At 34.5% G+C, this 26,204-nt stretch overlaps 1 protein-coding gene across 12 annotated transcripts in view; it reads right to left on the bottom strand.

The window, feature by feature from the left end:
• LOC127841885 (uncharacterized) overlaps positions 1-26,204 on the bottom strand; it is a 287,569-nt gene that overhangs the window by 130,840 nt on the left and 130,525 nt on the right. The window contains exons 2-14 of one of the 12 annotated variants that reach the window (XM_052371015.1): positions 17,337-17,488; positions 15,754-15,807; positions 15,352-15,589; positions 14,769-15,098; positions 14,451-14,526; positions 13,969-14,033; positions 13,208-13,342; positions 11,116-11,202; positions 6,410-6,484; positions 1,978-2,052; positions 1,596-1,652; positions 756-830; positions 370-444 (exon numbers count right to left, since the gene is read on the bottom strand). In XM_052371015.1, coding sequence (XP_052226975.1) covers positions 370-444; positions 756-830; positions 1,596-1,652; positions 1,978-2,052; positions 6,410-6,484; positions 11,116-11,202; positions 13,208-13,342; positions 13,969-14,033; positions 14,451-14,526; positions 14,769-15,098; positions 15,352-15,589; positions 15,754-15,801 — 1,336 coding nt within the window. In that variant the 5' untranslated portion in view covers positions 15,802-15,807; positions 17,337-17,488. Of the gene's footprint in view, positions 1-369; positions 445-755; positions 831-1,595; positions 1,653-1,977; positions 2,053-2,489; positions 2,565-3,448; positions 3,524-3,958; positions 4,034-5,183; positions 5,259-6,023; positions 6,099-6,409; positions 6,485-11,115; positions 11,203-13,207; positions 13,343-13,968; positions 14,034-14,450; positions 14,527-14,768; positions 15,099-15,351; positions 15,590-15,753; positions 15,808-17,336; positions 17,489-26,204 lie in introns of all 12 variants that reach the window. The other 11 variants (XM_052371003.1, XM_052371004.1, XM_052371005.1 and 8 more) reach the window with 11 other exon arrangements.

Here is a 26,204-nt window from a genome sequence, read left to right as displayed (position 1 = left end):
TAATACTTCGCATTTTAGAGACAGTGGATAACGACTGAATAAAAAGCCGTTAAAAAAAATAATACGTGTCTGCTTTAATAATAATTCATATTATGTTTCGGAATATTTAACGACCGGAAATTTAGATGCGTGATATAACATCACTGTTGCTTTGCTCTCGTAACTTAACTCGTACGCATTTCAACTTCCGGTCGTTGTTTTTTCGATAACAAACTATAAAAATATGTAACAGTTTTTAATATCCACCGGTCAAAGAATGTTATTACATTGTTTATAATAAGTTTCTCAATAATTGTTAGGAACCGTCGAGCGTTTTTTGTGTCTGTTTCTTTTGATTGTTTAAAGAAATCAAAACAACTCTGTACGAACCTGAAGTGTTTTTGTTTTCAGGTGTTGCTGTCGCATTTGGTTTGGATTCTACTTTATCTTTCATAGGACCCGCGCCTGATTCAACATAAAATGACACAGTTAATTAAAGCAATGGTCAGCTTTTAAAAGCATAAAATAAAGTTATACCACATTATGTTTTATACAATATGTAAATACCGAAGACTAAAAGTAAAAAAATCTCGACAAGAAGAGATGAAACACAGATCAGTTCAGGGTAAATAAATGAAAAAAATTAACCTTTCATTGTCTGAGTCTCATTAAAATGGGAATGAACTCATACAGGCGGAAAAAATAAATTATTAAAACCCCACTAAACAACGTGTTAAGCGGGTGTCGTATGAGGCCAAAATAATAAATGTTCGAACCAGGGATGTCTTGGGTTTCAATTACGGCCGTCGCGGTGAGTTGTGCACCACTGTCTCCATCCACAGGAATAGCGGCTGAAAAAATGTACAAAAGCAGGTGTTATATAATAATATTTAAAAACATCTTAACTAAAGTTGGTTTGTCGGTTTGTATGTTGGTCCGTATACAATACGTGGAGAAAGTTTTTACATACATTCATTGAATTGGTGTGATGTTGAAATAGGAGTAAGAAGAAGACGACAACCTATTTTGAAGTAACAAGGTAAAATGTCAAGATTACAGGGGCTTGTAATATTAAAGTTTGTTCTGCGCAATATTTTAAGAGAGGTATGAGATATTGTCATGCACATTAATCTAGTGACTACTTGTGTCTAATGGACGTGTTTTTTAATCACTAAGTCAAAAGTCAAGGTCCGGAGGCTTGTAACGGAAAAATTCGTTTGGTTCAATAACGTGCATATTTTAAGAACATTTTGACCTATGACCTTGCAAATGGATACAGTGGTATCACTTGAGGAAAAAATATGCTTGTTTATTTTGCGGTCATCGGATCAAATAAAAAATAAAATAAGCTTATATCAATAACTTCGACTCTGGATGATATTTATACGCACGATATTTTAAATTGATTTGCGGTTATTCGGGAGGAAAAGAAACGCATGAATTATGAAGTCAACTTGTCTAAGGTCACGGTAACAAAAATGTGTTTCCGCTTTTTAATTACAGTTTGACATAAACTTTAACACACTGTCATATAAATTGAGATGCTACTTACTCGAGCGTTTTTTTTGTGTGTTTCTTTTGATTGTTTAAAGAAATCAAAACAACTTTGTAAGAACCTGAAGTGTTTTTGTTTTCAGGTGTTGCTGTTGCAGTTGGTTTGGATTCTACTTTATCTTTCATAAGACCCACGCGTGATTCAACATAAAATGACACAATTTATTAAAGCAAATGCCAGCTTTTAAAAGCATAAAATAAAACTATACCACATTAGCTTTTATACAATATGTAAATACCGAAGACTAAAAGTGAAAACATGTGGACAAGAAGAGATAAAACACATATCAATTCAGAGTAAATATATATCCTTTTTTACTTTTCATTGTCTGAGTCTATTTAAATGGGAATGAACTCACACAGGCGGAAGAATATATTATTAAAACCCACTAACCAACGTGTTAAGCACGTGTCGTATAAGGCCAAAATAATAAATGTTCGAACCAGGGATGTCTTGGGTTTCAATTACGGCCGTCGGGGTGACTTGTGCACCACTGTCTCCATCCACAGGAATAGCGGCTGAAAAAATAATCAATGCAAGTGTTATATAATAATATTCGAAAACATCTTAACTAAAGTTGGTTTGTCGGTTTGTATGTTGGTCCGTATACAATACGTGGAGAAAGTTTTTACATAGGACCCGCGCATGATTCAACATAAAATGACACAATTAATTAAAGCAAAGGCCAGCTTTTAAAAGCATAAAATAAAGTTATACCACTTTAGGTTTTATACAATATGTAAATACCGAAGACTAAAAGTAAAAAAAATGTGGACAAGAAGAGATGAAACACAGATCAATTAAGAGTAAATAAATATATTTTTTAACCTTTCATTGTCTGAGTCTCATTAAAATGGAAATGAACTCACACAGGCGGAAGAATCAATTATTAACAACCCACTAAACAACGTGTTAAGCACGTGTCGTATGAGGCCAAAATAATAAATGTTCGAACCAGGGACGTCTTGGGTTTTAATTACGGCCGTCGCGGTGACTTGTGCACCACTGTCTCCATCCACAGGAATAGCGGCTGAAAAAAATGTACAAAATAGTGGTTACTTGTGTCAAATGGACGTGTTTTTTAATCACTAAGTCAAAAGTCAAGGTCTGGAGGCTTGTAAAGGAAATTTTCGTTTGGTTCTATAACATGCATATTTTAAGAACATTGACCTATGACCTTGCAAATGGATACAGTGGTATCACTTGAGGAAAAATATGCTTGTTTATTTTGCGGTCATCGGATCAAATAAAAAAATAAAAAAAGCTTATATCAATAACTTCGACTCTGGATGATATTTATACGCACGATATTTTAAATTGATTTACGGTTATTCGGGAGGAAAAGAAACACATGTATTATGAAGTCAACTTGTCTAAGGTCACGGTAACAAAAAATGAGTTTCCGCTTTTCAAATACAGTTTGACATACACTTTAACACACTGTCATATAAACCGAGATGCTACTTACTCGAGCGTTTTGTGTGTGTTTCTTTTGATTGTTTAAAGAAATCAAAACAACTTTGTAAGAACCTGAAGTGTTATGTTTTCAGGTGTTGCTGTCGCAGTTGGTTTGGATTCTACTTTATCGTTCATAAGACCCACGAGTGATTCAACATAAAATGACACAATTTATTAAAGCAAATGCCATCTTTTAAAAGCATAAAATAAAGCTATACCACATTAGCTTTTATACAATATGTTAATACCGAAGACTAAAAGTAAAAACATGTGGACAAGAAGAGATGAAACAAATATCAGCTCAGAGTAAATATATATCCTTTGTTTAACCGTTCATTGTCTGAGTCTAATTAAAATGGGAATGAACTCACACAGGCTGAAGAATAAATTATATAAATCCACTAAACAACGTGTTAAGCACGTGTCGTATAAGGCCAAAACAATAAATGTTCGAACCAAGGATGTCTTGGGTTTCAATTACGGCCGTCGTGGTAACTTGTGCACCACTGTCTCCATCCACAGGAAAAGCGGCTGAAAAAATGTCCAATGCAACTGTTATATAATAATATTCAAAAACATCTTAACTAAAGTTGGTTTGTCGGTTTGGATAATGGCCCGTATACAATACGTGGAGAAAGTTTTTACATAGGACCCGCGCCTGATTTAACATAAAATGACACAGTTAATTAAAGCAAAGGCCAGCTTTTAAAAGCATAAAATAAAGTTATACCCCATTAGGTTTTATACAATATGTAAATACCGAAGACTAAAAGTAAAAACATGAGGACAAGAAGAGATGAAACACAGATCAGTTCAGAGTAAATAAATATTTTTTTAACCTTTCATTGTCTAAATCTCATTAAAATGGAGATGAACTCACACAGGCGGAAGAATAAATTATTAAAAACCCACTAAACAACGTGATAAGCACGTGTCGTTTTAGGCCAAAATAATAAATGTTCGAACCAGAGATGTGTTGGGTTTCAATTACGGCCGTCGCGGTGACTTGTGCACCACTGTCTCCATCCACAGGAATAGCGGCTGAAAGAATGTCCAATGCAAGTGTTATATAATAATATTTAAAAACATCTTAACTAAAGTTGGTTTGTCGGTTTGTATGTTGGTCCGTATACAATACGTGGAACAAGTTTTTACATACATTCATTGAATTGGTTGGATGTTGAAATAGGAGTAAGAAGAAGACGACAACCTATTTTGAAGTAATAAGGTAAAATGTCAAGATTACAGGGGCTTGTAATATTACATTCTGTTCTGCGCAATATCTTAAGAGAGGTATGAGATATTATCATGCACATTAATCTAGTGGTTACTTCTGTCTAATGGACGTGTTTTTTAATCACTTAGTCAAAAGTCAAGGTCCGGAGGCTTGTAACGGAAAATTTCGTTTGGTTCTATAACATGCATATTTTAAGAACATTTTGACCTATGACCATGCAAATTGATACAGTGGTATCACTTGAGGAAAAAAATATGCTTGCTTATTTTGCGGTCACCGGATCAAATAAATAAATAAAAGAAGCTTATATCAAAAACTTCGACTCTGGATGATATTTATACGCACGATATTTTAAATTGATTTGCGGTTATTCGGGAGGAAAAGAAACACATGTATTATGAAGTTTACTTGTCTAAGATCACGGTAACAAAAAATGTGTTTCCGCTTTTCAAATACAGTTTGACATACACTTTAACTCACTGTCATATAAACTGAGATGCGACTTACTCGAGCGTTTTTTGTGCGTGTTTCTTTTGATTGTTTAAAGAAATCAATACAACTTTGTAAGAACCTGAAGTGTTTTTGTTTTTAGGTGTTGCTGTTGCAGTTGGTTTGGATTCTACTTTATCTTTCATAAGACCCACGCGTGATTCAACATAAAATGACACAATTTATTAAAGCAAATGCCATCTTTTAACAGCATAAAATAAAGCTATACCACATTAGCTTTTATACAATATGTAAATACCGAAGACTAAAAGTTAAAACATGTGGACAAGAAAAGATGAAACACAGATCAGTTCAGAGTAAATATATATCCTTTTTTACCTTTTATTGTCTGAGTCTAATTAAAATGGGAATGAACTCACACATGCGGAAGAATAAATTATTAAAACCCACTAAACAACGTGTTAAGCACGTGTCGTATAAGGCCAAAATAATAAATGTTCGAACCAGGGATGTGTTGGGTTTCAATTACGGCCGTCGCGGTGACTTGTTCACCACTGTCTCCATCCACAGGAATAGCAGCTGAAAAATGTCCAATGCAAGTGTTATATAATAATATTCAAAAACATCTTAACTAAAGTAGGTTTGTCGGTTTGGATGTTGGTCCGTATAAAATACGTGGAGAACGTTTTCACATACACCAATGGAGTTGGTAGGATGTTGAAATAGGAGTAAGAAGAAGACAACAGCCTATTTTGAAGAAAACAGGTTAAATGTCAAGATTACAGGGGCTTGTGACATTAAGTTCTGTTCTGCGCAATATCTTAAGAGTGTTATGAAATATTAGCATGCACCTTATTCCAGTGGTTACTTGTGTCAAATGGAAGATTTTTTTAATCACTAAGTCCAAAGTCAAGGTCCGGAGGCTTGTTACGGAAAATTTTGTTTGGTTCTATAACATGCATATTTTAATAACATTTTGACATATGACCATGCAAATTGATACAGTGGTACCATGTGAGGAAAAATATGCTTGTTTATTTTTTGGTCACCGGGTAAAATAAAAAGATAAAAGAAGCTTATATCAATAACTTCGACTCTGGATAATATTTATACGAACGATATTTTTAATTGATCTGTGGTTATTCGGAAGGAAAGAAAAACACATGGATTATGAAGTCAACAAGTCTTAGGTCACGGTAACAAAAAATGTGTTGCCGCGTTTCAAATACAGTTTGACATACACTTTAACACACTTTCATATAAACTGAAATGCTACTTACTCGAGCGTTTTTTGTGAGTGTTTCTATTAATTGTTGAAATAAATCAAGACAATTGTGTACGAACCTGAAGTGTTTTGGTTTTTAGGTGTTGCTATCGCAATCGGTTCGGATTCTACTTTATCTTCCATAGGACCCACGCCTGATTCAATATAAAATGACACAATTTATTAAAGCAAATGCAAGCTTTTAAAAGCATAAAATAAAGCTATATCACATAAGCTTCTATACAATATGTAAATACCGAAGACTAAAAGTACAAAAAATGTGGACAAGAAGAGATGAAACAAATATCAGTTCAGAATTAATATATATCCCTTTTTAACCTTTTATTGTCTGAGTCTAATTTTAATGGGAATGAACTCACACAGGCGGAAGAATAAATTATTAAAAACCCACTAAACAACGTGATAAGCACGTGTCGTATAAGGCCAAAATAATAAATGTTCGAACCAGGGATGTCTTTGGTTTCAATTACGGCCGTCGCGGTGACTTGTGCACCACTGTCTCCATCCACAGGAATAGCGGCTGAAAAAATGTCCAATGCAAGTGTTATATAATAATATTTAAAAACATCTTAACTAAAGTTGGTTTGTCGGTTTGTATGTTGGTCCGTATACAATACGACGTGGGGAACGTTTTTACATACATCCATGGAGTTGGTAGGATGTTGGAATAGGAGTAAGGAGACGACGACAACATATTTTGAAATAAACAGGTTAAATGTCAAGATCACAGGGGCTTGTGGCATTAATTCATTTATGTGCAATATCTTAAGAATGGTATGAGATATTATCATGCACATTAATCAAGTGGTTACTTGTGTCAAATGGAAGATTTTTTATATCATTAAGTCAAAAGTCAAGGTCAAGAAGCTTGTAACGGAACATTTCGTTTTGTGGCATATTTTAAGAGTTGACCTATGACCATGCAAATTGGTAGAGTGGTATAATGTGGGGAAAAAATATGCTTGTTTATTTTGCGGTCACCTGGTCGAATAAAAATATACGAGAAGCTTATATCAATAACTTGGACACTGGATGATATTTTATCTGTACGATAACTTTTTTTTATTGAAACGCGGTTATTCGGGAGGAAAGACACATGGATTATGAAGTCAACATGTCAAATGTTACGGTAACAAATAATGTGTTTCCACGTTTCAAATATAGTTTGACACTGTACCACACTTTCATATAAACTGACATGCTACTTAATCAGGAGAAAGGGAGGAGGCCGTTTAAATTGCAGTTCTCTTGGCCCAATGTAACTGGACTGTATTTTACTAGTATTTTCTATCAATAACTCAATCATATTTCGTATGTTATTTCATTTTTTTAGAAACTGTGTTTTTTCCTTTCTACAAAATTACTATTTATATACTTCAGTGGAATTGTTGTGATCTAAAATCTGATAATATTGGTCTTCTTCGGTTAATATATACATATTTTGTCCGAATATGACGTGCCTTTAGGAATTTATGTTAACAAATGGGGGGGTCTACTCTTGCAGTTGCTAACAGTGAACCAACAAAATAGCTGCTGCTAAAGAAACCATTAGATGTCAGGTTTGAAATAACTTAATTCACATACACCTACAACACTTTTTTTATTGTGTTTCCTAGCTTGCTCTAAAGTGTACGTTCGGGATATAAAACGCTTCGTTAAACACCTTCCTGAACCTCTCCCTTTACTTGTTGACATAAACGTTTATAAATCTTTATAGGGCATTTCGTGGTTAAACTGATGGTAAAGGTAACGTTATGGAGAAAATATCATAGATAATTAACAATGGTGTCTTTAAAATGATAAATAACTGATAAATTATAAATTTATTTACATCCAGCCAGCGTCGTAGCCACGCTGAGGCACACCGAGGCAGTTGCCTCGGCTAAAATTTGCAGAGCAATTTTGAGATTACAAGGAAAAAAAGGAAAATTTATGTCAAAGAATAAAATCTATGAACGAAATTGAGGCAATTAAATGAATTTTAGGCCCTATGATATTCAGAAACAAATATTATCATTGAGTACAATTGGTTCATGTTAAGGCAGATGATTATTTCAATTTAATAACTTTTATTGATGCCTAAATGGCTCAGCAAAATGATTTGGAAAACCCGTATATTAAACAAAGCGTCGCACTGTACACTTCGATGGTATAATCATGGTGGACATCGGTACGTACCGAGGTGTTTTACGGCCAGGTCGGGGTCTTTTTGGGACCTAGACATACTTCGGGTGGTTGGCGTTTTTGGCTTTATAGGTATTCTCCTGTTTATAGCCGGCGTCGAGTTAAATCCGGGACCGTTTCAGGTGGTATAAGTCTTTGTTTACATTAGAATTTTTAAATTATGATGTCCCGCGTATTAAACTTTTTTGATATAAAGGAGTTCAAGTCTTTTATGTTTAATAGTCAATGTAGTTGATGATAGAACTGACAGAAAGTGATGACGCAGTGCTTAAACAAAATTGTACACAAGTAAATTGAAAAAAATGGCCAGAAACTTCACTGATTTAAGTTAAATATTTGTACTCCTCATGATAATCAATACGTCCCTGTGACGCAATCGGTAACGCGTTAGACTCTGGATCTATTGACCACTATTATATTGTCACTGCGTTGGTTCGAACCCCAGTAGGTCCGTGTTTTTTTTCCAAAAAACTGTTCCATCAATGATCCTTTTTATATGTGCTTATGATTGAAAACGCTTTTGATTTAATGTATTTAAACATTTTTTAAAGAGCCCTATGGTGCTTTCAAGCTCTAAATGGAAAAAAAGTCGTCCATGATTTTGTAACCGGTGAACTTGTCTGAACTACAACAGCAAGTTTTCGGAAGCTGATTTGATGTAAACTCCAACATAAAATTTATGAAAACACTCATAACGAATAATATCTAAAGTAAATAAAATGTTATTATATAGTAGCATGTCAATGGCATCACTTTTATGTTTGTGCATAAACACATTCAAGTTGATCGAAAACAAATTCTTCAAATGTGGGATTCGACTGGAGACAGAAGAGTTGAATTAGCGTTCAATAAGATTGCTTTTTAAAAGTTGAAGAATAATAAAATATGATAAGACAGTGCAAAAGTTTTTCAAAATATATGAAACATTATTCGCTAAAATGTTTGATAGATCTATTTTCTTCATATTATAAGGTAGATCTATATTATTTAAGTATTTCAATAATAAATACATAAAGCACATTCTAATATCCATATACATATTATTTCTTGTATGAGAGAGCTGCGTCTATATTTTTTCTTTTTCTAGCTGACTTCAAATGAATTATATGACTATTTTTCTGTAGTAAAGGTTGTTACATCACTGCCACTTCAATCTAAAATTGACAATAAACTTGTAGCAGATTTTTTGGTAACTTTATTGATTCTAAACGGTCACATGTAGCATCCACGATTCCGATAATTTAGGTATAAAATGTGGTTTAAATGGCCTTTCAAACGCACCAGAGACGTTCTAGGTATAACAATATTTCCGGGGGGGGCACCCCTAGAATGATCTATGATACTGCCTCGGCTAAATTTTTGGTCTGGCTACGCCACTGCAAGCGACAGGTACCTTTTCATGCATAAAACGTTCTTTAACACATCCAGTATTTTTCTTGGATTTTGATCGCTCCACGGAAGTGACCACTTCCCATTGGTTTAAACTTTCAGTACTAGCGACTGGCCACCGAGACCTGGCAGATGAGAAAGTGTAGCGGAGGCTTACTATCTCCTGGACGGAAATTGATCATTTCCGGTCGGCACACCATAGGAGGACGTAGTGGGACAGTGCCGAAACGTCCGATGATTATGGCCCCACCTGATGAAGGAGATAGTAGCAGCATCACGGCTGTATCTGACAACTATATCTTCTGGAAGTCCAGTGACTGTTGGGAAAGACCAGCTGACAACTGCGAAGAGTACAGTGACACAATGGAGAGACAGGTGACAGCTAGGAAAGATTGGCATAGGGGTTACCTGTCCCAGCAAGTCAGTTTACGTTCTTCGTAAGAAGAAACCTGAGCAAGCTACAGAAAGACAACACAAGAAATACCCCCGAGGTCGTACGAGAGTGGGGGAGGATGATCGACCTACAAGCCAACAGGTAACGAACACGCCCGATCAACCGACAACGAATCAGAACACGGACTGGTCAAGAACATGTAGTTGTTGGAAGGTGTGTAAGAATAAGGTGGGACACAAGATTCATCGCACAAAGATGGGATGCGCACCAATCCTAAATCTGTTGCAACGCGCAAGGCAACTTGGTGAGACGGAGGAGGAGCTAAATCAAGATGAACACCACAGTGCCCAGAGCCTCAACGCATCAGAAGAGGGTTTAGGTACCCATCAATAACGCAGAAAAGACTGAAGATCGAGCTGCGATAGAATCTACAGAGCGGCGGAAGAAAGTGATGTGGCCCGCAAGTACAGAGAGAGCGAAGTGGAAGGCGTTTGAAGAGAGAGGAGAAGTGGATAGGGGAACACAAGGCAGTTGACTAGCGACTGGCCACCGAGACCTGGCAGATGAGAAAGTGTAGCGGAGGCTTATTATCTCCTGACCGGAAATTGATCACTTCCGGTCGGCACACCATAGGAGGACGTAGTGGGAGAGTGCCGAAACGTCCGATGAATATGGCCCCACCTGATTAAGGAGACAGTAGCAGCATCACGGCTGTATCTGACAACTAGTAATGGAAAAATGAAAACAATTAAAAAGAAAGCATTCATAAATCATTAAATTTATTGAAGATTCTTTATCGTTCGAATCTGATGCAACAACTTTGCTTAAATTATAAAGGAGTATGTTCTTTTAAAGTACGACTATGGCTAAAGTGTTATAGACTCATAAACATTCCAAATAAACGAAATATATAAAGCAAAATATTTCGTAAACAAAGCACAAAAAAATTAGCGTTCCTTATAACAGTAGACACGATTAAACGAGATACAAAATTCTTATTTTTATTTTTGTGGGACAATATATTCAATGTGGATATCCCGCAAAGATAGCCGTACATTTACGAGCGAAAGCGAGACTGGCAGCGTCGGAAGAACGACGTGTTCGTGAGAAAAAAATAAATAAATATATATATACGTGTCTTCTGTTTGCTACTCAATTGAAAAAAATAAATAAGCGACACTCACGAGACGACGTTGCATTTGCTGGAGATGTATTCTCACGGTTTGTTGTCCCTTTACCATCTGGTTCGTTTGAATTCTGCGATTCAGATCCTAAAAGGTGTTGCAAAAAACACAATGGTGCCTATTCTGTGATTGCATACGTGAATGCACCATATATTCACCAGATATTTTACATAAAATATGTATTTTTATCAAAATCAGCATCATTCTTCAACACCTTACCAAAACTGTTGAATGACAGAACGTTCCCAAAACTGTTGAATTACAGAGCGTTCCCAAAACTGTTGAACTAAAGAGCGCTCCAAAAACTGTTGAATTACATAGCGTTCCCAAAACTGTTGAATTACAGAGCGTTCCCGAAACTGTTGAATTACAGAGCGTTCCAAAAACTGTTGAATTACACAGCGTTCCATAAACATAAGCACATTCGAATCTACTGACATGCCACACTAATCATGCGTATTAGAATGTGCTAAAATCCCACATCAGTAGGTAACTATTATTTGGAATATTTGCATAATATATTTATACTGAAAATATTTGGAATAATATTAAGTCAGTTTGTCAGTTTGTATGTTGGTCAAAATTGGTTTCGAACAATACGTGGAGAATGTTTTCACATACACCAATGGCATTGGTAGGTTATTGACATAGTTTCAACGGAAGACGACTACCTATCTTAAAATGAACAAGTCAAAGGAAAGGTCACATGGACTGTTGACATTAAATCAAGTCCGCGGAATATCTTAAGAATGGTATGACATATGATCATGCACAGTATGCACATTAATCTATGGGTTTCTTGTTTCAAACGAAGACGTCAATAGATTTTGAAATCACTTGGTAAAAGGTAAAGGTCACAGATGCTTGTAACGGGAATTTTTTTTTGTACTACAGCATGTATATATTTATAATAATTTGAACCATCTGGGGAAAAATATGCTTGTTTATTTTGTAGTCACTGGTTCAAATATAATGATCAGGCAATTACAATAACAATGAAAAGATCAGAGAAGCCAATTACCTGGACTCTGGATGATATTTATACGTACGATATTTTTTATTGAAATGCGGTTATTCGGGAGGAAAGACACATGGATTCTGAAGTCAGCATGTCAAATGTCACAGTAACAAATAATGTGTTTCCACGTGTCAAATACAGTTTGACACTTTAACACACTTTCATATAATGAACATGCTGACGATCTTGCCTTTTTTGTTCCCTATCTGCCAAAGCAAAAAAATATTCAATGCTTATAGTCTTAAAGTATTAGATTATACCCCATTAACGATTGAAATAGTGGTTATTCTAAAATCACTCTTTCACGTTTGTGCGTCCCTCTTTCAGTCTGCGTCTGTTCTGATTATGGTTGGGATGAAAACTCCACCAAGCATTCAATATTTTTTAATAACATATGTTCATCTACAATTTATATGAGTCTTTGTGTAACGCTAAAGAACCGTTTAGCTTCTTCAAATTCCGATGTCAATATGTAGGTTACATGATTTTGCACAAATGTTTAGCACTATGAGTCGGTGAGTCACACTCAAGAACAGCATGGCTGTCTGTTGGTCAATGTCGAAAATTAAGGTCAAAATTTAGACTGGAGTTTTTAAACATATATGAAGGCTTTATGTTTTGACCATGTATTAATTGAGTAATGACATTTTGCACAATGTTTTCGCTTAACGTGTCGGTATGTCGTTCATAGAAATCATGTATGTGTCTTCAAACTTAACTTCCTACTATAATTTCAAGGTCAGATAGCATAATTTTCTTTTTAAACGCGCCCTCTCTTTTAATAAAACCATGCATTCAAGATGATTTAACTGTACAAGAAGGTATTGTAAGGTCAAGAACCTTATTACTAATTAACTTTAAAGCTTATATTTAGCGATCAAATGTCAAAAAGCAACATTGATTTTGACGGCTGTATGACTGTATCAATGTAGTAAGTTGGAATAATTATTACATTCAGTGAAGGCAATAGCTGTGTATTTGAATTATATTATCGTAGCAGTCAATTTAAAGTAGCAGCAGTATCTAATGATTTATTGTATTGATTTATTGAATTATTAATTGTTTTATACTCACCTTTATACTGCCTTCTGAATAGTTTTGTGATCACAAATACAGACAGTAGTATTGTGATCACAAATACAGACAGACAAATCGGTATGATGATCTGCTTATAAAGTTGCTCATTTGTTGATGGTGCATCTGATGTTCCTGAAACGTGACGATAGTATGTATGTATTATTGGTATACGGCATCTACTTACAGGTGTAGGTATGAATTGATACATGCCATTTAATTTAATTAAATTTCTTTTTAAATAGAACGGTCCTTACAAAGAGCAAGTCTGATTAATCGAAAAAAGATATTTACAAAAAGAGGTTAAAATCTTTTCCGAATCCGAAATATGCTTTAATCACTCGGCTATTCTTGAATTCACTTAAATGTATTTTATGAACTTCATATACAGGATATAAGTTTATTCAAAAGTTATCGAGGAAAAGTACAAATTAATGTTCAAATCGTTGCGCGGTTCAAGTTTTAAATGTGTGCGTCTGATTAATAAAGGCTAAATGTTTTGCCACGTGTATTGTTAGAACTGATACTAAAAGAATCGTCCGTTTATAGACATCCTTTAATTATTTTTATTTCTTAATTTGTTTATACTTTAATGTATTGTACATAATTTATATGTGGCTGCAGCAGAAACCATTATTTAATAAACTATATTATGTAGCTCTTAGCTCTAAAAAATATATCATTATTTCTAACTATAAATAATATATATATGCCATGAATTATTAAGAGAGGCCTATGTAAATCTGAACATAAATACGTACTTATAGAAGTCGTTTGTACGTCGGTAAAATGTAGTTCAGGTCTGTCGGAGGTAAAGGGTCGTGTTCTGAAAAATAACACGTTGAAAACTTAGCCTTACAAATAAATACTAGTGTCTGTTTCATATAATAATAAAGCCTAACTAATTGTAAAAGGCAAGAATTTTGCACATTATTTTGACTTACATTCTGTTTCTTACGGTGTTTCATTTGTCAGAGCTCATGATTATTAAACTATGAATAAATCAATTTTGAAATATAACATACGCCAATAAACAAACCAACCTTCACTAAACTCGTTGCATCAAACAATCCATAATAAAATCAAAATATTACCTAACTTGTTTCTATTAATTCACCATGCTTTTAACAAATAACAGTTCCTTGCTTACACAACATCTAAAAAAAGTAGTCATATGATATCTAGTATGTCAAAATTGTATGAACGAATGAACACTTTTTCACTTGAACACTTTTTCACTTACACTGACACCTTTGTACATATATCTGATGCTGGTTGTCTCGCATATCCAGTAGGACATAGCATACCACATGTGTAATCTACAACACATTATTTAAGAACTTCTACCAGAAAAGCATTGCATAAATTAAGAACAAATAACGATGTTAGTCTGTAATAAATCAAATACCTAGTCCGCCTGACCCACCATCGAGGTTCTTACACGGTTTCAATTGACAGAAAACTATTGGTACGCGTGTGCTTTTCTTTATATGTATGTTATCATTGTGTAATATTACACTTTCATATTCTAAAACTTCTTACAAAGCAAAAATATACTGACTTAATAACAGCTCCATGCCTTCTGGACATTTCTTCACGAAGCAAACTTCATATTCATACAAACATATTTTTGGTGACCGCGCAGCATACCCATTCCTTGCATCACACCGACAATAACCGTCAGTCTTCGTCAGTTCCATATAATTTCGATTTCCACAGTCTATCTTGTTGTCCTCCTTTCTACAAAGGTTTTTCTTCAACATTTTACATTCACTGAACGTGGCCGATGAAGTGTTGAGACGACTGTTGTACACGTTGTTCTTGTAACATGGCCGACAATTCACTGATGCTTTACCTGTTGATTCTTGAACAGATAAATGAGGTTCTTCGCCTACGAAAAATCGTTGTTACGAAATTTTAGTCGTACATTTAATAGATTTGTGATCGTTAATAAATTGGTGTTTAAATATGTTAATGTTAATGTATTTAATAAACCATTAATTGCATTTCTGTTTAAATGTGTATCTTGCCAACGTCATATAACAAATATCATTATACAATGAAGTTAAACTCTCTTTCTCAAACCAAGCTGTGTTACTATTGCTTATTGGATTTAAAGAAATGAGATTTTCCACACAGTTTACCTGACAAACAAAATATTTCTACAGCGCAAGCATTTGTAAACTGTGTCAGGTTACGCTGGTCTCGAGCACAGTGATATCTGGTTCCAACTGTGCAGTTAGCAAGCTTTGCTTGACAGTACCATTGACAAGACCCCCATCGAGGACAGTTTACATGATGTCTATTAGGCTTCATGCATTGTTTATATTCGCAGTCTGGGCGATATCGGGATTGATATGTTGATAATCGACAAAGAATTTCCTGTATAATACATGAGACGTTTTTCATAATTAGGCAATCAGAAACAAATATACAGGTGTATAGTAAGCTGTATTACGACAACGAGGAATATATGAGCTATGCATAATTCAAATAAAGCAAAACTTACAGACATTCCTTGATAATGATCGCCGACTAAAACTTACCAAAACTAACACGCAGATCACAGTGAAGAAAACAGCGATGATTTTCATTATTTCCTTTAAAAGAAATGCACATAAAACATCAAGTTATAATCTTAATTATAACATATAATTTGCAGTAAATGTTTTTTATGTCATGGGTTTTAAAATCCACTTTGAAAGTAGAACCAATCGGCCATCCCATGATGAGAGTAAACTAATACAGTGTTTTGTATAATAAGTTAAATCTATATAAAAATTCATAACATCCCATTTATAATAACGAAATGAATAACTTTATTCATTTATAAATGACTTTCAACTTGTATTCTAAACAATATCTACCAACGCAAAACAAATTCATAGCGAAGAGTATAACTTATCATTGTTAATGATTGAAAACAAATGTACGTTCAAACAGTTGTGCATATTGATAAGATGATAGTGATAAAAACACTGATATTAATATTACATCATGATATGTTATATGTGATATGTGTTGAACAAGGACCATAATGGTCTATTTCAATTGTGTATATATGTTTATGTATTTGTTGAAAAAAAAGGTCCTCTTCTTCTTCATGCAATAACCTTCAACTAGCGAAAACATTGACATTCCACTCCAGGAAACATAATCCCGATGGTTACTTCCCCCCCCCCATAGTTTTTCAGTTAAAACCACCAATGTGACATTGGAAAACTTCTTAATCACTCACCTGCCTGGTTATCTGTCATGGTTAATAAGATAGTAACATGTGAATCACTCAAACAACATGTTAGACGCTGTCACCGTTCGTTAATATTTCTCGTTACAAAATATGAGCACAGAATTTATTAATCTGCTCTACCTCTGACTGAACAATTAGTAAAGTGACGATGTTAATGAGTTTTTCAAAGGCAAGCTTAATGACTACTGTGTCATATAATAGGAACTTTCGATCTGAATATTATCTGCATACCACAAATAACTACATAAATCTCTATTTGTGTTAATATCTCAGTAAAACAGTTAATAAAATCCGTCATGTATCGATATAGTGAATGATCAAACTTGTCTGTTAATTAATAATCCGAATAAACAAAACAAATGCGCTGTGAGTACTGTCTAAAGTATTCGTCGTGCATTCGTAAGTTCACTTGAGATGAACAATCTTCTATGTAATTAGGATGGCTGTATAAACATGTTTCTCTGTTTGTCTCATTGTTAGATAAGATTAGATTGCAGGGCGTGTGCATGAATGTTCGTGTTTGCATCTTATTGTTATTCATGTCAGTACACAGCTCTTACTCAACTCATTATCAATAGTTTCATCACACACTTGGCGTTCAAGTGACAGATATTTACCCCCTTATAAGATACGTTTACCTTGTTATAATTCATCGAATTTCAGAAAGTGTGACATATTTTTAATTTAGACACTTTATACGCCTCTACTACATGTATCGCTGCTGATAAACAGTTATTCCCCATAACGTGACTTTTTTAAAGTTGTTTATTAATCTAAATATCGACGTAATAGTCAAATTATGTATGCTGTAAGTCTTAAAGATCTTAGCTGTAGATGTAGATGTAACTCTTGATAAAGTTAAACGATCGGAAGACTTACCTCAAATTATTGACTTGACTGTGTAATCGACGAGCGCAGAAGTGATCCGACGTAAAGGTATTGTTTCACACCAGTTTTGGCAATCTCCACGCAGAGTTGTCGTTCCCTGCTCTTACATACACCTCTGCGAAATGCTCAGCATGCCATTTTGCCTAAAATCAGGGTAAAACCAATCAAACGCATTCAATGTGTATTTGATTGAATATTTAAGATCGCATGCATTAAATTAAGTAATATGACTTATTAATTTACGATTCATCGGGCAAAAACTTGGTAGTATTAATGCATCTCCTTGGAACTATTTTTTGTCCACTCACGCAGATGGAATCATTACGCGCAGTTCACAAATGTTTACAAATGAAGAAATTGAGTGACGTTAGGCATTGCTTCGATGACGTACGTGTATTTACAGAGAGGAGACGGTCAGTTCTGTTGTATTTATCGAACACATAAGGGGACCTAGTTGTACAGTATTCGGAAAAATAATTGTTTAACATTTAACATTCTTTAATTCCTGTTAAGAATGTGAATTTGTGATCCAGTCTGAAAGTAATTGTAGTATGGTCTTAATTCAAACATTATGAATAGTAATAGAAGGCGCTTGAACATTATTCATACGGACCAGTTGGTTTGCGTTAAAAATCAATATTTTTCAGCACGTAGACTTCATAATTATTACGGTATTACCCATGCATAATTTCTTCCACCATTTAAACTTAAAGATGACATCCATACACACCTGATTTTTACCTCTTACAAAAAAAAATGTGAACCAAATGGACAAAAAGCAAAAAGTGCTCTCAGGCTAGTGATTTAAATATAAAACAGTAAAGACTGCCTGTGAAGAACGGCATATTTTAGATGATCAAATATCCTCCTTATTCCTTAATACAATATTATGAGACTCCGGTCGTTGTCGGTTCAGGTGCTACATGTACATGTACTTCACTTGAAAGTAACCGAGGTACTCTGAAGTATACTACAATTTACCCGGCTTAGTTAAATACCGTTAAAGGCCACTTGCCATACTCGGGGATACTTTTTATTATATTTTCCATTCCCCATGTACTTTGTAGTATTCTAAAGTGTACACGGGATACTAAAATGTTGTACCTGAGCCGACAAATACCAAATGAGCATTAATAGGTACTGTCGTTTCTAAACACTCCAGTTTTAGATGAGCATTACTGAAATTACAAAGATGAGTTCAAACATTACCACCACCTGTAATTGTGGCGAACGGTCAACCTTTGACCCCTTCATTTATAGTCAACTGATCTACATGTATAATCAGGAAATTCCACACTTCAGCTATTTAATTATGGTGTACTTGTACTGAATGGTGTGATACTAGCAAATGTATATTTTTAATCATAACTGTTCGCAGACTGGGAGAAAAAAGCTATTTCTTTTTTATGAGTTTCCTGTAATTATATTGGGGTTTCAGTATTTAGATATTTCAATTGTGTTAGTCAAACGAAATATACATTATTAAAAAAACAAAAACAGGAAAACAAGTCCCTTAAAATGGTGGCATATTTCTGGGATATTAACAGAAAATAGCAAAACCATACTATCTGGTTATTTTTTAATAACAGTACTACTGTAAACACCTGTGTTTAGGAGATAACATTCAATAAGGATAAACACAATACTTGAAAATACATGAACAATAAAATAAACTGAAGTTAAGCTGTAATGTATTGCAGATTCACAAATGTGTGTTATGAAAGAAAGATCCAATGAAAAATTATCTTAAGGATAGATTTACATTTTACCACTGATACAATATTTTTAAAGGTTTATAGTCTTAAAAATGCTAATTTTATTCTAACATGCCCTTGTATTTCAAGATAGAATACTTTCCTTGCCAGAGGGAATACGTCTGGGTTCAAATCCCAGAAGGGCTTCGTAGTTGATGCATTTGTGACAAATGATTGTATTTGCTTTTATTGTATTTGATTCCCTTTTCTTACAATCAACATGCAAATGTATTGAAAATCATCTTTGTTTTAACATAAATAAAAGACATCATCCTTATGAATGGACATCATTTTCATTCGTTTTAGTCACTTAAACTATCACGCAAAATTCAAATGCAAAAGAATAACAATGATGGTTTCAATATGCTTAATACAATACAAACAGCATAATGCAAAAAAAGAAGATAGCAAAATAAACTCAATAATAACATGTATATATTAATTTCACAATTTATAACAATTTAAATAACTTGATATAACTGATTATAGTAATGCACAGGTATTTTAATACATCTAAGTAATAAAACTTTACATATTTCATACTATGACTGATACAACCATTAAACCATTGATAACATTGCTTAAAATTCCATTTTATCCATAACAACATTTGTGAATTTAAGATTTGAAATTGTGGGCAAGGAATATGAATTGTGAATGTTTGCACACGAACCACATAAAAAGAGACAATAACAGATATGGGTTTACTATTGACTTATGGATATCTTCTCATTGAACTCATGCAGTATGTGGCTTGGAACAGGATTCCCATGTTGTTAAAAAGCCATTTATATTTTATGTCCTGGGTTTTGAGCGCTCTATAACCAGGTTTAAACCCCCAATGCTTTGCATTGACCGTTCCAAGGCGGTGACCCCAGCTTTATTTATATTTTGTTTTTTATGTTGGTTTGTATTGTGCTGTATTGTGCTGTTTTGTATTGTTTGGGCAATCGGTCTCTTGCCTTAAATAAAGGACCAACTAATTGTTTTTAATGAAAATGCAATACCGCTCCAGCAGCTGGAGTTCCCCTTCTTTATATTGGAAAGCAGATCAGTTTAGGAATGAAGCTTCTTAACTTTTTCTGAAGAATGCTTCTTAATTATCAAATATGCCCTTTTTAGCTCATCTTTTTTTTGAAAAAAAAATAACGAGCTATTATCATCACCTGAGCGTCGGCGTCCGGTTAAGTTTTGTGTTAAGGTTAAGTTTTGTGTTTAGGTCCACTTTTCTCATAAAGTATCAAAGCTTTTGCATTGAAACATGGCACACTTTCTAACTATCATGAGGGGACTGGGCAGGCAAAGTTAGATAACTCTGGCTGGCATTTTGACAGAATTATGTGGCCTTTTTATGTCCCACACCACTATAGTGGGAGAAATATTGTTTTTGCCCTGTCTGTTGGTTTGTGTGTTTGTTTGTTTGCCCCAACTTAAATATTTGCAATAACGTTTGCAATATTCAAGACAGCAATTTGATATTTGGCATGCCTGTGAATCTCATGGAGCTACACATTTTGAGTGGTGGAAGGTCAAGGTTAAAGGTCAAATTTATAGCTTCAAAGCGGCGCAAAAGGGGACATAGTGTTTCTGACAAACACATATCTTAAGTTATACTTAGAAAAATTGATATTTGGTTAAGTTTTGTGTTTTGGTCCACTTTATTCCTTAAGTATCAAAGCTATTGCTTTTATACTTAAAACATTTACTAACTATCATAAGGGGACTGTGCAGGCAAAGTAATGTAACTCTGCCTGGCATTTTTACAGAATCATGGCCCTTTTTATACTAAAAAAATTGAACATTTGGTTAAATTTTGTTTTTAGGTCGACTTTATTGCTAAAGTTTCAAAGTTATTGCTTTCATACTTGCAACACTTACTAACTATCATAAAGGGACTGTACAGGACAAGATGCATAACTCTGGTAGTTATTTTGATGGAATTATGGCCCTTTTTTTACTTTGGATATTTTGTTAAATATTGTGTTTAGATCCACTTTACTTCTGAAGTATTAAGGCTATTGCTTTCAAACCTCAAATACTTAATAACTTTCATGAGGGTACTGTACCTGGCAAGTTGAATTTTACCTTGACGTTTGAATGACATTGATTCTCAAGATAAGCTTATTAAATTTTGCTTAAAATGCCATTACTTCTTTATTTATTATCAGATTTGACTCATACTTTGACAAAACAACACTTACCTGACATACAAAAACCATCCCCAGGCCCAACCTCAGAATCCCCCCCCCCCCCCCAAAAAAAAAATATTTTTTAAACGTGGTTAAAAAAATACACAAATATTTATTTTTATTATTTTATTTTTGAATGACTGTCCACCCATCCCACCCAAGAATACCCCCAAAAAATAGATTTTTTTCTTTTTTGAAAGATAATGTTATAAATGACAATACATACACACTATACACCCCTCACCACCCTCACCCCCACTCTTTAGATTGTAGTATTGAGATAGGTCCCTTCAACTTTAAAAAGAAAAATAGATTAGCTGTCTGCACCCGCTAGACGGTGCTCTTGTTCACATTTGAACTCTTCAACATTGTACAAGGGGACTGAATTTCTCATGTCTGATTTTGACACTTTTCCAATGATTATGTTACTGTCTGCTGGTTAACAAATGCCTTTCTATTTATGGGGAAATGTTTTTTTCCATAAATATCCATGCAGTGTGTTTTTTGAAAACATACATAATTTTTATATTTATACAAATTTTATACAAATTTTAGGCTATACATTAATGATGGTGACATGTGTTTCATTATTGAAATATTTTGTAGACAAAAATATAATACCAACCCTTGTCATTTGAGCTGTTAAATGGCAAGTTGACAGTATATCACTTGACTCTTGCCTCATTTTGAAACAAGGCCATACAATTTGATTCTATGTTTATCATCTTAGGTGTGCCCAAACTTTTTTTGATCAAGCGGAAAACTGTGATTTGAAGTGAATGAAAAATAAAAATGACCCATATAACGACTATACCTGCGTAATTCCAGAAAAAAAACTTGTACCGGTATTCATGTGTGGTGAACAGGTATTATCCACATAGGCGGATCCAAGGGGGGGACGTAAGCCCCCCCCCCCTAAAATCGCCATTGTCAAGTGAATTTATTTGATGTTTCATTCTTAACTAGATCTTAATCACCTATTTAAACTCATTTTTCTTCTTTTTCGTACACAACATTTACCACTAATCACAGACATTTGCTAAATGTTTTAACTTTAGACTCTCTGTCGCCCGGTTTATCCGTTTTACATATAGACTTTGCACTTTTTTGGCATTATAAAAAGGTACTTTGATGAAAGTACATAAGGCGTGACATGCTCGAGAAGTTATTGTCAAAGCCTTCAAAATCACTAAATCATGGAGCTTCCGGGCGCGAATTCCGGGGGGCTTCGCACCCTGGAACCCTTAGCAGGGCTTTGCCCTGGACCCCCAGCAAATCTTTCAATATCACGCCCCCCCCCCCCGCCTAAACAGAAATCCTGGAGCCGCCCCTGATCCAGGTCACCTCCTTTGGAATAACTTATAAACACCTTCTGCAAAATGAGGCTGACTGATTGAATCAACCAGTGATAGATTCATTAAAATAATAAGAATTTATATGGTAAGTGATTTTGAAAGCTTTGTACCAACAGATAAGTAGGTTTTGTCTCTCATACTACCTTTTTATATTGAATATATGTAGGTTTATACACAGTAATTGTAGATCTTAAATATTATGTGACACAAAAATGTAGGTTTGTAAACATTAAACAACCATATCCATATTATCATAATGCATAAAGACTGATATAGATATAATGGTATGATATGGTTTTCTTTTAATGTGAATGTAATGTAACCGTCGTGCAAAAGATTGTTTAGTATACTATAACCTTCATTATGAACGCTTGGAATGATCATCACATGAATTCGACGCTCTCATAAAAATTATCCGTTCTGAGCACAACACAGAGGTGAAAGTAATGTAACCGTCGTGCAAGAGATTGCCGTTATGGTGAAGTTGTGTTCAATGTTTGATAAGGTGTTGTTGATAATATCATGTCTGAAACGATATCGCTTACGCAAGCAAGAAAAAACCGGAAATTTTTACGTGAAAACCAGATGAATACCAAAGCTCTTTAATGTAGTGCTTACATGTTTTACGTATGAACTTACCTCAACAAAAATTTTGATTTTTGACACCATATACAAATTCAAAATATACAATAAATCTAATTGATGAAAATAAATATAAAAAAAAAATCTCCGAGAAATAATTTGTTCTCACGAATTAGGAAGTCATAAGGACAGCCCCGTTGACCCGTACTTTGTTGTTTATGCATTACCGGTTACCATAGCAGTTCACACGGTGTAAACAGCTCTGACCTGCCTAAACATGGGTAAAGAGCACTAACGCGCTTTTTCGGCATAGCTGTTTTACCCAGCTTTTCACCTTAAATGACTTTTACATAACACCATCAGCGTAAATGATGTAGCACTGTTCAGTGTAAGGAATTCCGGACTACTCTCTGTATGTTCAAACGACACCAATTGTGGCCCAGTCAATTTTAAAACGTTTATCCACCATTTTTGAATTTTAACAAATGTTTTATCTCGAATGTGCACGATTCAATACGCATTCGGCAGGAAAGAACCTATGAGAAACAGGTTTTACAGTATGCATATTACAAAAAACAAGAGATGTGTTTGTCAGAAACACAATGCCCACTATTGCGCCGCTTTGAAGCCATATATTTGACGTTTGACCTTGAAGGATTACCTTGACCTTTCACCACTCAAAATGTGCAGCGCGATGAGATACACATGCATGCCAAATATCAAGTTGCTGTCTTGAATATTGCAAAAGTTATGACCAAGATTAAAGTTTGGGTTAAAGTTTTGGGACACACACACAATGACAGACAGGTCAAAAACAATATACGCCCGATCGAACAATATACCCCCGATCTTTCGATCCGGGGGCATAAAAAAATTGAGTGGCGAACAAAGGTGTATTGTTTTAAATTGAATCTGTTTCATTGTTCTCGGTGGAAAATTTTATGGACTCATAACATAAAACATAAAAGCATGATTAAGGCTTAAAGCCAGGTGTTCTTCGTGTTGCGACTTCTCGACCGTGTAAACAAAAATGACAACCGGGCGGTGTTAACATTCTTCAAAGAGCTATGTTCAATACGTTAGGCACAACGTTGTAATATGTTATTGATAATAGCTTATAAGCTACGCCTATATATTAAAGTATTGGAATGGCATTAATGTATGGCAGTTATATATACCAAGTTAACTCCACATACTAAGTAAATGTTTATCTTTGCCGCATGATGCGGCTCTCATCAGGGTCTGCGCTATTTGCATAAAAGAATTTATGTAAGAAATATTCAAAATATAGAAATACATATACTATACATCCCTATTTTTGGAAATAAAATGGTCCAATTTAGAAGAATGGGAGAGTCCACTAGGCAAAAATGGGTTAAAAGTGGAATATCTTAAGTGAGTTAACATTCGAATATTATAAAGATAAAATATGAGTGAGGATAAGTCCAAATGTTGCAAAGATTACGAATAAATACTGCCGTATCTGCCCTAAATACTTTTATCTTACCGCTTGAAAAACTCGATAAGATTTCATTAATAATCGTTTAGTGCGTTATTATCATACAAACGTTGAAGTTCCCACTACAATGAGAAAAAAAGAAGTGCGGGGAAAATTGGTTTTTATCGGTCCGTTGGTCGACCGGTTTGTCGGTGGGTCGCATTGCCGGTCGGTCTGTCGCAGTATCGTTTCCATTCGTCACGATCATTAGACAAAGCTTTCAAATATGATTAAAATGTTAAAAATGAAAGTTACTTAGGAGAAAAATAAACCACATATATTTTAGGTCCAAGTGTCAAGATGCTTGTAATACAAACTTTTATTCCGGGCGATATATATACATATAGAAGGTTAATACCTACGATAATCGACATTGTGAGGCTAGTAACTGATGAGAAAATAAAAAGTCTGTGATTTTTGCTTTTGTTATGTTGAACATCTGAGCCATAGGAACTTGTAACATTTAAAATTCTTTACTACATACACGTTTCCAAAAGATCTCAAGCGACCGTTATGTTCAACTTTAAACCCAGTTTGCATTTTGGTTTCTTGTGAGGACAGGGACAACCATTTTCAAATTGAGGTCAACCAGGAAAAGGTTGATCAAACAAAACCGCTTCCACACAATATATTGATAACTTATTAACATAATATCGTGCAAGTCAGTATATTTGTTATTTGGTATTCTTAATTTCAATTACATCCTCACCGTGTGTTAATGTTCACATGCATTATTTAAAGAAATGCACATATAAGTTACTCGAATGAAAGTCGGGTTTTGCATACATGCATAACAACATATTGTTGTTAAATCTTGCATGGTGTATATTTAAATACAGATGGATGTATCGAGAAGACCTTAACGATCATCTTATTATTTATATGCACATGACATATTATAATCGAATGTTCGCCAAAAGAGATACCCAAAGTGTGTCCTAAAAATGCTCGATTGGCCATTGTCGGCTCGGGCACTACTTAAATGAACTCCGGGTACTCTTAAGTATACTAAAATATACCCGGGGTACAGAAAATATACTCAAATCTACCCGGCCAATATAGACTGTACCCGAGTTTAATTTCCGCCTAAAATCCGATGTCGTAAAACGCGCTACGGGATACGAAAGAAATTTGTTATAACAAAACTTTCCACCCGTATCATACTTTTTGAGGATGAGTTTCGATAATATTGAGGCCATTTTACACAATATTGATAAACACATGAACAGAATTTATTTGAAGAAAAAAAATCGCCTACAACGCCCAATTTAGCGTTATAATTCCTGAGTACGTTTTAGTATAATTTCCGTACCCAAGGTACATTTAAGTACACCTAAGAGTACCCGAGGTACATGTAAGTATTACCCGAACTGACAATTACCAATCGAGCCCAAATAGCCGTGCTTCAGTCGAGACACATTCATTCTGTCCTTCCACTTGAAACATATTCATTGCTTAAACGTAGGACTGTCAAAAACTGC

The sequence above is a fragment of the Dreissena polymorpha genome, chromosome 8, assembly GCF_020536995.1.
Source record: "Dreissena polymorpha isolate Duluth1 chromosome 8, UMN_Dpol_1.0, whole genome shotgun sequence".
Taxonomy (NCBI): domain Eukaryota; kingdom Metazoa; phylum Mollusca; class Bivalvia; order Myida; family Dreissenidae; genus Dreissena; species Dreissena polymorpha.
Note: the sequence above shows the minus strand (reverse complement) of the source record. Positions and strands in the feature narration are given on the sequence as shown.